Source organism: Eulemur rufifrons, chromosome 24 (genome assembly GCF_041146395.1).
Source record: "Eulemur rufifrons isolate Redbay chromosome 24, OSU_ERuf_1, whole genome shotgun sequence".
NCBI classification, from domain to species: Eukaryota; Metazoa; Chordata; class Mammalia; order Primates; family Lemuridae; genus Eulemur; species Eulemur rufifrons.
Window position 1 is genome coordinate 19,717,292 of NC_091006.1, and position 15,032 is coordinate 19,732,323.

Below are 15,032 nucleotides of genomic sequence, written 5' to 3' on the forward strand. Positions count from 1 at the left end.
TTTATAATATAAGCAGTTCATATTTTCTGTTTTACCTTTTACATGGTATCATACTAAAATGTATGCCTATAACATTCAAGTCAACTTGAGATGTGGAACATTACCATGACTGTTGCATCTACTATTAACACTTTTTCCATATCATGTTTTCTTTTAAGCATCCCTACAAGCACTGGTATGAAGCATAACTGTGAACAAAAATTTCAAATCAAGATTATATAAGTATAAAGGCCAAATTCAAATTACTTTAAAGAAGAGAAAATATAATGACATATCTACATCTTTAATTGTGATGGAGTTAAATATTGTACAATTGACAATTTCAAACAATACTTTTCATGTATGACTATAATCTCTAAGTTGAATGAGAAGACTGTACCTTTTCTTTAAAATTGAGAATATTCTCATAGGTTCTGTTTCTATTCCTTCATTTTTTTTTAATGGACTTTATTTTTTAGAGCAGTTTTAGGTTCACAGCAAAATTGAGCAGAAAGTACAGAGATTTCCCACATACCCCAGGCCCCAACACCTGCATGCTGGACATGGCTGAGGAAAGAATCTCTGAGCTTGAGACATCTCAACAGAAACCTCCACCATCACAAAGCAAAGAGAAAACAACTGAGAAAATTCCAGAACAAAATAACCAAGAACTGAGAGACAACTACGAAAGGTAGGAACATACACATAATGAGAACACCAGAATGAAAAGAAAAAGAGAAGAGAACAGAAATATTTGAGAAAATAATGACTGAGAATTTCCTCAAATTAACGTCAGACACACAACCACGCATCCAGGAAGCTCAAAGAACGCCATGAAGGGCAGGTGCCAGAAAAACTACACCTAGGCATATCATTTTCAAACTACAGCAAGAACATCAAAGATAAAGAAAAAAAGCCTGAAAGAAGTTGGAGGACCAGTGGGGGGCAGAGGGGGACCCTATCTAGAGGAGCAAAGTTAAGAATTACATCTGACTTCTCCTCAGAGATCATGCAAACGAGAAGAGAGTGGAATGAAATATTTAAAGTACTGAGAGGAGAAACAAAACCCTACCAACACGGATTCTGTGTCCTGTGAAATTATTCTTCAAAAGTGAAGGAGAAATAAAAACTTTCTCAAACAAACAAAAATTGAGGGAATTTGCTGCCAGTAGACTTGCCTCGCAAGAAGTGTTAGAAGTTCTTTGGAGAGAAGGAAGATGATACAGATCAGAAACTTAGATCCACATAAAGAAAGAAAGAGCCTCCAAGAAGGAATAAGTGCAGGTAAAATAAAATAAAAACTTCCTTTTCTTTACACAAATGTCAGCAAGGAGAATAGAGAAGAACTTGGCCACTGGTATGTAGGTATGTAGCCCTTCCTAGTAAAAAACACAAATAGTTACTTTGAGATTCCCCAGGGAAATGGGGAAGTAAAACCATGAAGTACACAACACAAAGCATTTGCTAACTGGAATAGGATAAAAAGCCACCCTAGATATGCACAGCATAAGAAATAAGGCAACTGTACTTCTATATAGGAGACTGACTGCAAATTCCCAAACAGAAATATTACTAGTACACTGAATCATGTGAGATACTCAAGTAATGAGAATTTTCATGACAATTTAGACAAACAGCCTTAAATTTAACATGTGGCTGCTATTTTTCTTTATAAACAGATATATCAAGACATCAAAAAGACACTGGTTAAAGGCTCATCAGACGAGAATCCTGCCATGAAAGCTTCTGAATCTCATTCCAGCACAGTTCTGCGCTTACCTTGTGGCAAACAGAAACACCCTAGATAGCAACCCTCTGGCCACGTGGACGTCATATTCCGGAGTGGGATAAAAAGCCATTTCACTCTGCTACTCCTTCTGCTCCCCCCAGGTGGCAAAGGCTTCCCGATAATTCCATTGTGCCTCCAGTTAGACAGCCTGGACCGCCCTGAACTTGCCGAGCTCAGTGCAAGTGGGAGGGACTCTCAGGGACAGTCACCTCTATGAACTGGCCAATTAAAATTCAAGTCCTCCTCTGTAAGAGGGAAGAAGAGAAGGTGACCCTTAACTTTTCCCCGAGAAGGACCAACATCTCGGGCAGTGGCACACAGCTTAGGAATGCCAGAATTCCATTCTGTGGGCAGGAGGAGGAGGGAAGCAAGGGGAATCATCTGATGACAAAATGCATCACACTGAAATCAGGAAGTCTCCTTACAGGATCTTCTCTGCTAAACACATGCCCTCCTCCAGGTGCAAAAATGCCACTGTCTGCAAAAGTGTGTGCTAACTGCTTTCAGCTTCCCACAGTTTGGGAGGCACCTGAAGCAGCGGTTCTGCAACGTCCCACGGCAGCGTCCTAAAGCACACTGTCCCGAGAGCACCAAGTCAGCAGCACCAGGGCAGAACCCACCGCCAAGGCCAAGTGCCAGCGGAACTAACCTTGCTACACTTGAGAATGAATAAGGAGTCAAATCCTGAGCTTCTACTATCCTTTCAGCTTGATTTACTTTACAGAACACAGAACCTATCACACCATGTACGAAGGAATGCTTAATCATTAGATCAGTTTTTATAATGACGGTGGGGACCAGTGGAGAACGTAAGGAAAGAATAAGAAGTTTCTGGAGGAAAGTGCTGGCTTGGAATATCTTCCATCTGAAGCTAAAACGTTTTGTTTCCTTTACCAATTCATTGAACTACCCTAGCCCAAGGCTTGACAGGTTTTAAGGAGAAGTTTCTGCCGAAATAAGTTACAGTGTAAGAATTCCTACCAACAGGGCCGGGCGCGGTGGCTCACACCTGTAATCCTAGCACTCTAGGAGGCCGAGGCGAGAGGATTGCTTGAGCTCAGGAGTTCGAGACCAGCCTGAACAAGAGCCAGACCCCGTCTCTGCTAAAAATAGAAAAATTCACCGGGCATCGTGGTGTGTACCTGTAGTCCCAGCTACCCAGGAGGCTGAGGCAGGAAGATTGCTTGAGCCCAGGAGTTGGAGGTTGCTGTGAGCTAGGCTGACACGACCACACTCTACCCAGGGCAACAGAGTGAGACTCTGTCTCAAAGAAATAAATAAATAAATAAATAATAAAAACAAACTTCTTTTAAGTCATTTTTTCAAATGCAATCTCGTGTAAACAACAGATACAAGTATTGTTTTATTATATAAAATATAACAAATTCTTCCGTGTATATTTGTAGATCCAGATATGCAAATTTGGGATTGTATTAATCTACATTTATAATGTTTATTTAGAACACAAGTTGATATGTCTATACGAAAGAACCCTCCTCAAACTGAAATCAGGAGAATTGGTTACAACAATAACCAGCATTTGTTATACTCATGACATGTACCCATGACATGCCAGGCACTGCCCTAAGTGCTTGGCATGTATTAGTTCTTTAAGTCCTTGCAAGATCTACCTAGCAGGCAGATCAGTTATTAAACTGATTTTACAGACTGGAAATAGGGAGAGCTTCTGTAATGGTCCTGCAGTTCTGGTTCCACTGTAAGTGGCAGAATCAAGGTTTGAATTCTACGTAGTTTGACATCACAGACCCCATCTTACCCCCTGTCGTATGTGCCTTTCCTGCTGCCACACAGACTTCTGTGATAATGAGGAGAACAAGCAGGATAAGGATTCCCACGACAGCACTACACCGCCACCTGACATTCACCCCTTCCCTGCGAGTGGGCTGTGCCAAGTGCTTTGAGTACTTATCTCCTTGGATCCCCACAACCGTCCTATGAAGTAGGGTCTCTTATGCCGATGTTGAGGCGATAGAGTGCAGTGGCCGTGAGCTGACTCAGAATCCACCACCTCCTAGCTGGATGCTCTCCCACCAGTGCAAGGCTCGCGGGGCTGGGGTGGGCATTTGCTGAGCACATGTGGAGCCCGGGACGCCTCCTAGCACAGGGGGAGCTCTCAGGTGCACCCACTCTCGCAATCTGACTCGCACAGGTAAGCAGCTCAAAACCTTTGTTAGGCTAATACTGTAATCTTGGGACGTTCCTCAGGGAAGTTTTAAATGAAGTTAAAAAATTAATTAATCTTGCTGTACAATTTAAACACGCTGATGGTTTCCAAAGTGTAAAACGTTGGTATAGCTCTTTGAATGTTCTAAGTTATAGTTCTGCAAACAATTATGAATGCACTTTTAAAATGATGTTTGAATGGAATGATTTAAGGGACCCTAGAATTACCTCCCAAGAACTTTAGAGTTCTTCAGAATCTAACTGCCATTGAGATCGCCATCCTTCTACACTCTGGGCTTCTATCTGACCTCCCTGCCCCGCCCCTGACCTCTCTCACCAGCCGCCCCCTCACCATCCTCGCCCATTTCCCTCTTCGAGCAGCCAAGTCTCTTTTCTGAACTGCTCAGTACTGGCCTCTTACCTGTGCCTCAGCCGAAGCTTAACCCCTCCTGGCCACGCTGCTTTCCTGTGCTGGGGGCCAGAGCTGAGGTGCTCTGCGCTGACAGACTTAGAGGGACCAGTATCTGCATGACCCGGGTCTGCACACACATCTCTGTCAAAAATAGGAAAAGAAGCAGCTGAGCATGATGGTGTTCACAGGCAGTAACACAAATGAATCTAACAAGAAAAAGGCCTGAAAATGAACCCCGGAGCCCGAGCAAAGCAGCACAGCTAGGTGCAGAGTCCTAAGCCTGCACCTGCCAAAGTTCTCTGCCCGGGGAAGGCAGATCCAGACAGACTGCGGAGGGTTTTCCTCCTGTCCTATCTATGTTTCCATGAACCAATAAAGCGTATTTCCCGGTCTCAGAAAACCCAGATTTTCTAAGCGAGAGGGAAGAAAGACACATGAACTATTACGAAGATAAATCTCCTATAATTCAGCGTTGCTAAGGATGGAAAAATTGGACTCACGGAAGCAAAGTGTCAAACAAAGGGGTTCCCTGAAACCAAGTCACTGCCCCCTCGCTTCTCCATTTCACTGTAAGGGGCGCTCTTCAAGGGTGACCACCTCGCTCTCTATTCAGTGGGTGGCAGCTCGGAAGCACATGCCAGCTCTCGAGCCTGAGCTAGTTCAGATTGTTTGGATTCCACTGCGCGGGGAGGCAAGACTTCTGTGTGTCCTTTTCCATCCACGCTCCCACCCCCGGCCCCTCACACCGCTTCCGTAACTCTTGCCCTTCGTACTCCCAGGGAGTCGGGGGGAAACGTTAAGCCCCACGCGGCCGGCGCGTTCCGCCATGGGAACAGCCGTATTTCTTCTCCTCGGACCCGAATGTCCACACGCCCCGACTGCGCTCTTGATGCTTCCTCTGTGTCACACTGTCCCTGCATCAGGCTTCGAAGTTTGTCATCACCCCAGTCTGCATTTCTGTCTTCAAGGCTCTGTCCAGGCCTCTGGCCCTGGCTGGTGGCCTGACAGGCAGGAATCTGGAGGAGGCACCAGGGAGGGCGGTCCCTGTCCCCACCGGCCATGGCTGCGGGGGACGGATTACCCAACAGCTGTTAAGAATAAGCCGCGGCCATCTGGCCTTATATTCCCTGGAACACAGAATGGAAGTGAAAGAGCTTTCTTTCTCAAGTCCTGAGGCAAATAAAAGGATTTCTTTTTGGTCTCGATTTGGTCTTGGGCCTGGGGGACATGGCCAGGAGGCCAACAGGGAGTTTCCATTTCTAAGCTAAAGACGGCGGCATCTTTGCCTCAGTTATACCTCAGCACCACCACCTCCTTTTGTTCATTAGTTTCCTCACCAAATTTACGATTCCTGGCTCTGTATATATTCACTATAATTCCAGACTTGCGGTCTGAAGACTGGGTTGAGGTCACGCCACTTACGAACCTGATGCCCTGGGCAAGTGCGAGTCCCAGGCTCTCCACCCGCAGCAAATGAAAACAAGGGGCAGCGCACCCAACAGCGAGGGGCCTGGCTCTGGAGTCCAGGTCCTGGCTCTCCCACGGACCAGCCCCGTTTTCTGTCCTCTCTGTGCCTCAGTTCTCTCATCTATGAAATGGGTGCAAAGGCACATACAGTGACTGGAAAGTAGATTGGAAGGTATCTCACCATCCAGTACCTGAATGTAAATATTACATGAATGCGAACAGCACACTCCAAGACCACCCACTGGTGCAACACATTCTGACAGCAAAAGGGGAGGGGCTTTTCCTCTCCAGGCTTCCTCCAAAAACCAATCGAGACCAGGCCTGAGCTTCCACAAAACCTGTGCAGCATTTAACAACTTCCTCATTTTTTGCCTCAACCAAAATTTCTGGCTCCGTCCTTTCTTGCACAACGGCTTAGGCTCCAGAGGCTGAGTTCTTTCCTTTCCTTTCCCACTGCCCCTTCCTGGGAGGCACCTAGAGACAGAGGCCTAGGGCGCAGGCTGTCACAGTGCAGGGCTGGCAGGAAGAGCAGGCAAACTGGAAAGAGATGGAAGCATGGGGAACATGAGATCCTCTCATCTGTCTAAGGATTTTCAATGCATGATTCCTTTCAATCCTAGAAGAGCAGAGACCAGCACCCCAGCACTGCCCCCCACAAGCCGTGTTGTCTTGCCACGTGTCACTTCCAGGGGACCAGCTGGGGTTAGCCACTGGGTATGAGAAATCGTGAAACCTACTTCGATTGCTGTTGATTGCAACACCGAGGCTAAGTCACAGCACAGCCTCCCTGCTAGTCACCCGCCCCCTGCATGGGCTGGCTCCCGAGGCCAGCCAGAGGCCCAGGCACCTGAGTGGGCTGGTGGGACACACCACACAAACTAGAAATCAGGCTGGAGAGAGCATTGGGAGAATCGCCACCACCCAGAGCACACCTTTTCTGCCTTAAACTCTCTGTGGAATAATCTGGACAACAAATAAACATTTTTAAATTCATATTTTCTAATGAAAACCAATCCTATAGTGAATCTAGGTGGAGAAGAGGCCTGTCATCCCAGAGACCCTTGCTCTGGAATTGTCACTTTGCCCTTTTCCCCCCTGCCATATCTGTACATTGAACATTTTGTCTCTGCATTGAGCTCATGCTGTCTCCGGAACGCACTTTCTCCACCCACCTCAGGTTGCTACACGAACTGCCGCGCAACAGATTGGAATCGACAAAGTCCGCAAGGGGCTTTGATCTCATCAGGGAATGGTGCCCTACCGGTGCCCCAAAGGCACCACACGCCTCGGGTGGTTTGTTGCAATTCTTACAAAAGGACACGTGTGCTTTTCTGTATGTCAGAAGTTTTTCCTGCAACCTCTCTATGAAGAGAGAACTAATGAACTGGCGCTTTTAGCTGCATTTTCCAGATGGACAAACTGAGATACAGAGAGGTTGTGTGTCTTGGCTCCAACCATACATGGAATCATACTCTCTTGGGACTGACAACCACTCGCTCTTCGTCCTTTCAGTTTAGCAGTTTCAAAAATTTTCAGTTTATGCCACAGATTCTGTAGGACTCAGAATTATTGTCCCAGATTTGGTAGAGAATGGTGATGGTGGGGCCGTCAATTAAACTGCAGCATTGCCAAATGAGCTCACTTATACTTCAAAGATACTCAAAGGTACATTGTTTCACTTAAAGATACTCAAAGATACACTGTAGAAGCCTTGGAATCAATGAAACAGCTTCAAGTGAAAAATACTGGAATAAACCATATGAGTCTCCAGCGCCACGGGGCTCTTTGAGATCCCTAAAGGTACCATCCTCTCCTTGCTTATCCGCACTCATCCTTCAGGTGTCACTTTGGACATCATTTCCTCTGGGTAGCCTTTCCCAGCTGGGCCCTTTCCGAATTGTGCAATCTAGAGTGCGGTGGCCCCTGTGTGCTAGCAGAGCAGCGTACTGGCTACAGATGTGCATATCACGGTGCAATTCGCACAAAGATAAGCAGGCCCAGCTTGGTGCCTCGCACAAAAAGTTGCTCAATAAATACTTGTTGAATGAATAAAGCACAGGTGACCCTTGACCAACACGGGTTTGAACTGCGCAGGTCCACTTACGCTCAGACTTTTTTCAATAGAAGTTCCATTAAGTGTGCCTGCCTCTGCTGCCCCTCCCCCCATCTCCTCACCACTTCTGCCTCAGCCACCCCAGGACAGCAAGACCGACCCCTCCTCCTTGATTACCGCATGTGAAGATGATGAGGATCAAGACCTTTCTGATCCACTTATACTTGGTGAATAGTAAATATATTTTCTCTTATTTATGATTTTAATAACATTTTTTCTCTACCTTAATTTATTGTAAGAATATAGTCAGCCGGGCGCGGTGGCTCACGCCTGTAATCCTAGCACTCTGGGAGGCCGAGGCGGGTGGATCGCTCAAGGTCAGGAGTTCGAGACCAGCCTGAGCAAGATCGAGATCCCGTCTCTACTAAAAATAGAAAGAAATTATCTGGCCAACTAAAATATACATAGAAAAAATTAGCTGGGCATGGTGGCGCATGCCTGTAGTCCCAGCTACTCGGGAGGCTGAGGCGGTAGGATCGCTTAAGCCCAGGAGTTTGAGGTTGCTGTGAGCTAGGCTGATGCCACGGCACTCACTCTAGCCCAGGCAACAAAGCGAGACTCTGTCTCAAAAAAAAAAAAAGAATATAGAATACACACAACACACAAAGTATGTGTTCATTGACTATGTTATCAATAAGGTTTCCAGTCAACAGTAGGCTATTAAGTTTTAGGGGAGTCAAAAATTATACATGGATTTTCGACTATGTTGGGGGCCGGGACCCCAACCCGTGTTGTTCAAGGGTCAGCTATACTGCTCAATGTTCAACAGATCTGTAACCTTTCTTCTCTCCTATTTCCTTTTAACTCACAAGTTAACTTTAACTCACAAGTTGGCAAAACTGATGAGATATTTCTTGAGGCTGTTTTATGCTGTTGTTTTTTGCTGTTCTCCAATCTCAATATTGAAATTAGGAGTGACAAACTAGGAATCAAAGCTGACCTGGTTTTGTCTATTACACTCAGCCATTTCATCCTTTTTTGCTGCGTTTCATCCAGTTGGGAACAGCTTTCTTGCTGGCCTCCCCCTGCACCTTCTGTCCCCTCCAATCCAGAGTCTACCCAGCAGCCAGCACAACCAACCTAATGGATCACGTCATGCCCTAATTAAATCCTACAGCTGCCCTCTGCACTTTGGATAAAATCCAAGTTCCTCACCTTGGCCCGTGAGGCCTCGAGTGACACAGTAACTCCTGCCCATCCCTCAACCTCACCCCGTCCCCAGGCTCCCCAAACCTGCCAAATGCTTGGCTTTCCCACATGCTCTTCCTTCCACCTGGAATATTCTTCTTCTCGGTTCGTGACTTGGAAGAATACTCCTTAGTCTTCTGGGCCCAGGTGCAGCATCGCCCCCTCAGAGACTGCCTCACCTAATGCAAATATTCTCTTTCTTGGCACATGGTCTTTCCCTTCATTGCTCCGCCACATGTAATTGTTCTACACTGGGTCTGCTTCATCGTCAAGGTGCCAAGTGCAGCTGGGTCAGGTCCACATCTAGCTCTGCTTCAGCTTTGTCTTTGTAAACCTCTATCCACCCAGGGCCCATCACAGCGAGTGGCTCGTGGTAAGAACACGATGCACCTTTGCTGGAGGAATCCCAGGAGCTTGCAGAGGGAGTATTACTGTGATGCATCCAACACGGAGCTCTATGCCCTTGAATTCTACAGGCATTAAACTGTTCACATTACACGTTTGGAGGGGGATGTGGGGTCTTCTTTTCTTCTAGTCACTTTCTAGGTAAGGCTCTGCGTCCATTGCTTTGTGAAAATAGAATTCAGCCCTGACTTCTGGTCCATCTCATCAGCGGCAGGCTTTCTCCAGACAGACAGGACCAGCGCTGGGAGACAGCCCACCCTTCGACAAACCGCTGGCAGGCTCTGCAGTCTTGCTGCCTTGTGTTTGGAAGCAATCGGAATGCTTTTTTTGATTAAGTAGACAGGGTACATTTATACAGGGCTAAGTTTGTCCTCAGAACCCTTTGGAGAAATTCCTTTGGATCTATGCTGGGGGTGTGTGTGTGTGTGTGTGTGTGCGCGCGCGCGAGTGGGTGTATATGTACTCGTTTTCATGACCATTTGCCTTACTAAAAGCCATGTACTATAATGGGTGCGGTGCCCACCAAATGGGAGATGGACATGCCTGAAGTTCTGACTCGGGTGGGACAAGGGTCATATACGTAACCTAAACATTTGCACCCCCGTAATATGCTGAAATAAAAAAAAAATAATAAAAAATAAAGACTTCTTTCCTCCCCTCAAAAAATAAAAAGATAAAAAAATAAAACCCATGTTCTTGGTTTTCCAAGTTTCTTTCTTCTTTGTATTTTGCTCCATGTCCTTTAAGCACAAAGCTGGCCTTATCATCACGTCCCTCTCCTGTCATCCTCTTTCCCTTGGGTTGGCAGGTCTCTCTAATGTCACTGCTGTGGGGTCCCCAGCACTTTTCCCCCCAAGTCTCCAGGAGGCTGAACAGGCCTGGATTTTAACCTTCTTCAGCATCTGGAGGAAGATTTTAAGAACTGGTGCCCTTGGATACAGATATCCGTTCTCAGCCAGACATAGGTACTCCTCATTTTCTGAGGACCGCCCGTTTAGCAAAGGTTTCACAGGCATGCTTAGTGAATTGCCCTGCCTTTAAAGGCCCCCTTGTTCCTGTGGCTGACCTATTGCTACCTACATATTTGAGACTTAACCTTCTGGGTCATCATCCCTTCATTACACTTTTTTTGCTTTTTAAATCATTATTTACCATCTAGGAAGCTCCCTCTGCATCCCCTCAGGCCTGTATCCTATCTAGGGCTTTTGTCAGAGGCATGCCATTTATTCGTACTTAAAGACCTCTTCTGTCTTTCTGCTCACCCACCCTGGCCTAGCAGCTTAGGTTATTACAGGAGGGCCACATGTAACCTTTCAGCTATGCATGTCTCAAACCTGTGTCCAGGCCCGGGCACAGTGGCTCACACCTGTAATCCTAGCAATTTGGGAGGCCAAGGCAGGAGGATCACTTGAGACCACCTTGGACAATAGCGAGTCCCTGTCACAATAAAAAATAAAAAAAATTGGCCGGGCGCGGTGGCTCACGCCTGTAATCCTAGCACTCTGGGAAGCCGAGGTGGGTGGATCGTTTGAGCTCAGGAGTTCGAGACCAGCCTGAGCAAGAGTGAGACCCCATCTCTACTAAAAATAGAAAGAAATTATATGGACAGCTAAAAATATATATAGAAAAAATTAGCCGGGCATAGTGGTGCATGTCTGTAGTCCCAGCTACTCGGGAGGCTGAGACAGGAGGATCCCTTGAGCTCAGGAGTTTGAGGTTGCTGTGAGCTAGGCTGATGCCACGGCACTCACTCTAGCCTGGGCAACAGAGTGAGACTCTGTCTCAAAAAAAAAATAATAAATAAAAAAAAAATTATCCAGGCATAGTGGTGCATGCCTTTAATTCCAGCTACTTGGGAGGCTGAGGAGGGAGGATCACTTGAGCCCAGGAGTTTGAGGTTTCAGTGAGCTACGATGATGCCACTGCACTCTAGCCTGGGTGAAAGAGCAAGACCCTGTCTCAAAAAAACAAAACCAAAAAAACACCTGTGTCCATTTGCACCTCCTGCTGTGGCTTTTTTTCACTTGATTTCCCCTGAAACTTCCCAAACGGATCCATGTGTATGATTTATATCACTGACATTCAGCACATTTTTGATTCTTGCTGAAATGATAAGCTTAACTATCTCTAAAGCCTAGCCACGATGACCTCTATGTCAACCTTGCACAAAGATGGGGAAAGAACAGACAGGGGAAAAAGTCAAATGACTAGCCAAATTTTTTAACTTACCTAAAAAATATTAATCTGCTTCAGGTTTACTTCTGACTTTAGCCCCTCCACCCACTGAGCCCTTTGACACAGCTGGCCCCGGGCAAGTGCATAAGAAGACCAAGGGTCCTCACACAGGGCATAAGGTTAAACTGATGGTATCATAGCAGTGTGCCCCTAGCTACAAACACCAGAGCCTAAGCCAGGCATGGTGGCACATGCCTGTAGTCCCAGCTACTCAGGAGGCTGAGGCAGGAGGATCGCTTGAGCCCAAGAGTTTGAGGTTGCTGTGAGCTAGGATGACACCACAGCACTCCAGCCTGGGGAACAGAGTGAGACTCTGTCTCAGAAAACAAAAAACAACAAAAACCACCCAGAGCCTAAATCTTAACACAATCCTGACAAGTGGCAGGCTGTATAATGGATACAAACAATGCAGATTCTGGCCGGCTGCTGGGGTTCCTTTTCTGGCTCTATCACTAGTGGGTGTTTGGCCTTGAGCAGTTGACTAAACCTCTTGTGCCTCAGTTTGCTCCTCTATAAAATAAGAATAATAATGGCAACTACATCAAACGGTAGTTATGAGGCTTGAATGAATTAATATGTGTTAAACAATTAGAACAGTGCCTGGCAATAAATGTTAATTTCTTACTAACAGAACCGAAACTTACATTTACTGGGCATGTATATACCAGATACTGTACTTTAAAAACAGTAATTCAGTTAACCTTCTTATCATTTGAGGCAGTGATGATCCTCATTTTACAGAAAGAAAGAAAAATTAAAAAGTAGAAAGAGGTATGGCTGAAGGCCATGCCCTCTCCACCATACACCTCACTAAATTCCTTTTAGGATCACTGGGCTTTAAATACTTTTCTCACAGGCATTAGCCACATGCCGAACCATGTATGCCTGTCATTTTCCGCACATCATCCTTTTGATACTCGTAAGGGACAAAAAGACATGCGTGAACGCAAAAGACCAGCAAGTATACCAAAATGTTAGTACCAGGTGATAGGATTAGGAGTGTATTTTTCGTCTTTTTCTGTATCTTGCAAATTGTTTACAATTAACATTTATTATTTTAATTATCAGAGAAAAAGTAAAATTAGCCTTATTTTTTTTTTCTAACTAGATTGAGTTTGAGTCAAATTTCTCTATTTTTTTTTTAAAAAAAGGTCTTATCTCTAGGAAATGGAAGTGAGTGTATCTATCCCAATAGCAAATACGGGCGATGGGAAGACTGAAGTTCACTGGTGGAGGAGGTCACTATGGGAGCTCCAAGAACTTTTGAAAATACTCACTGGAGGAAGAAGCAGGGTTTCTGGGAAACCAGAATTAGTAGAGGCAGATGAATACCTCCTGAGAAAATTCAGTCTAGGCCTTTCTTTCCCTATCCTCTCTCTCTCATTAGCCTATAGTAACAGGTTAGTGGCCTCAAAGGACTGTGCAAATCTCTGTAGAGAACCATCACTCCTTACTTTAATATCAAACGTTATAGCTTGTAAAGCACTTTCCCACACATTATTCTCTTTGGCCCTCAATAATCCTAAAGGGCAAGTAAAGCAAGTATTATTTATCCCCATTTAACAGATGTAGATGTAGCCTCAGAGAGAGATACTTATTTGCTTGAGGTCAGGACTTGTAAGCTGGCACAATAGGGTCCCTAACTTTAATTGTTATACTCTCTTATTTTATACTACCTTTGGCTTCTACAATCCTAAAAGTCCACTGACACAGGTGGCAAACATTTAATACCAAAAGCTTCCTTCAAGGGAAAGTTTCAGAAGAAGAAAATGGAAAGTTATAGAAATTCAGACGGGACCCCTCTCTTCCAAGCCCAATTATCCCTAGATCTAGAGAACTGATGAGCTCCTACCCCTGACACCTAGACTGCATTCCTGCCCTTAGATGAACTTTCTAACACTGATCACATTCTGAAAAGATGCAGGGATTATTAATATAGATATTTCATGCTGAGATGCAGAGACCGGCCACTTCTATACCCAGCGAATCATCCATTCATTCGATCCACAACCACTAAGGGGCAACCATGGGCCACACATTGGATTAGGCACTGGACTTGCAATGGTGGCAAAAACAGACATGATCCCTCCCCTCCATGTGATTAGAAATTAGTTATAAATTAATGTGGAAGACAAGCAAAATTAACTGAAAAAATATATACTTACAAACCATAAGTGCCAGGGAAACAGACTGCAGGAGACCACGAGAGAGCAGTCCACACTCAGCAAGCCGCCACCTCCTTTCATTCACTCTCTCACACTGTATCTGTGCTGGCTTCCTCCCAGCTCTGTGCCTGGGGGGATGGGAGTGGGGGGTGCACAGGTATCAAAGCAGCAGCCCCAGAAGTTGCAATTACCTTATGGAGTGTTCTCAGCCCAGCTGGATGCTTAACTATTACCTGCACACCCTCTTACAATCTTCACGACCAATCTCAAAGACAACTGTCCTGATGCTACTACAACCCTCCTGTACGGATAGGGAAACTGAGATTCAGAGAAGCAGAGGAAGTTGTCCAAGCTCAGGTGAAAAAAGAATGTGAATCCAGACGTGGCTGATGACAAAGCCTACGCTCTTAACCACGAAGGAGCAGTCTAGATCTTATTCGGGTTTCTCTTTCTTTCCTTGGCCCAACATGGTTCTCTGCCCGGAGGTGATGTCCAGTAAGTATTTGTCTGATAAGTAGCTCTGAGTGGACATTAGGCCAGCCTCCTGGTGGGCTCCCTGCAGTTGTCTATCCTATCTCACCCCAGTGGAGATCGCTGTCTTCCCAAAGTGAAGTTCTGTTGCCGACATTCTGCCTGCACCAGACCAGGGTGCTGTTGGTCGGCCGGGGCAGGTGCGAAGGGGTGAAGGGGAGGTAACTCAGCCAGGGTCCAGACCCTCAGCTGAGACCACAAAGGGCTATCATTCTGCACCCTGGGGTTCTTACGCAAGGGCAAGGTGGAGGCCAAATAGAACATGTCCCAGTCCAAATTCCTGTGTCAGGCCTGTCTTAGACTATGCTGCATGGTGCATAGTCCCCAGGGAACTAATGGCCCCTAGGCAGGCACTTGGGAAAGGATCTACTCGTGGTAAGGAGCAAGAGAGAAAGAACAAGCAGCAACATGGTAGAAGCCAAACAGGAAAAGAGAGTTGGTAATCCATCCTCCCTTATTTCCACAAAGCATTAGAAAAAGGAGCGTGTACAGTTGAGTAGACACCATTTACACACGCACTGTTACAGCAGGAAACAGCGCTGGCCCTCTCTGCATGGCTACGGG

The 15,032-nt window shown here is 45.9% G+C and overlaps 1 protein-coding gene across 1 annotated transcript in view; it reads right to left on the bottom strand.

Annotated features, from left to right (window-relative positions):
• Positions 1-15,032, bottom strand: part of SHROOM3 (shroom family member 3) — a 257,573-nt gene that overhangs the window by 51,000 nt on the left and 191,541 nt on the right. Inside the window, exon 3 of the mRNA XM_069457735.1 lies at positions 4,374-4,505. Within this exon, the coding sequence (XP_069313836.1) occupies positions 4,374-4,505 (132 nt within the window). The remainder of the gene's footprint in view (positions 1-4,373; positions 4,506-15,032) is intronic.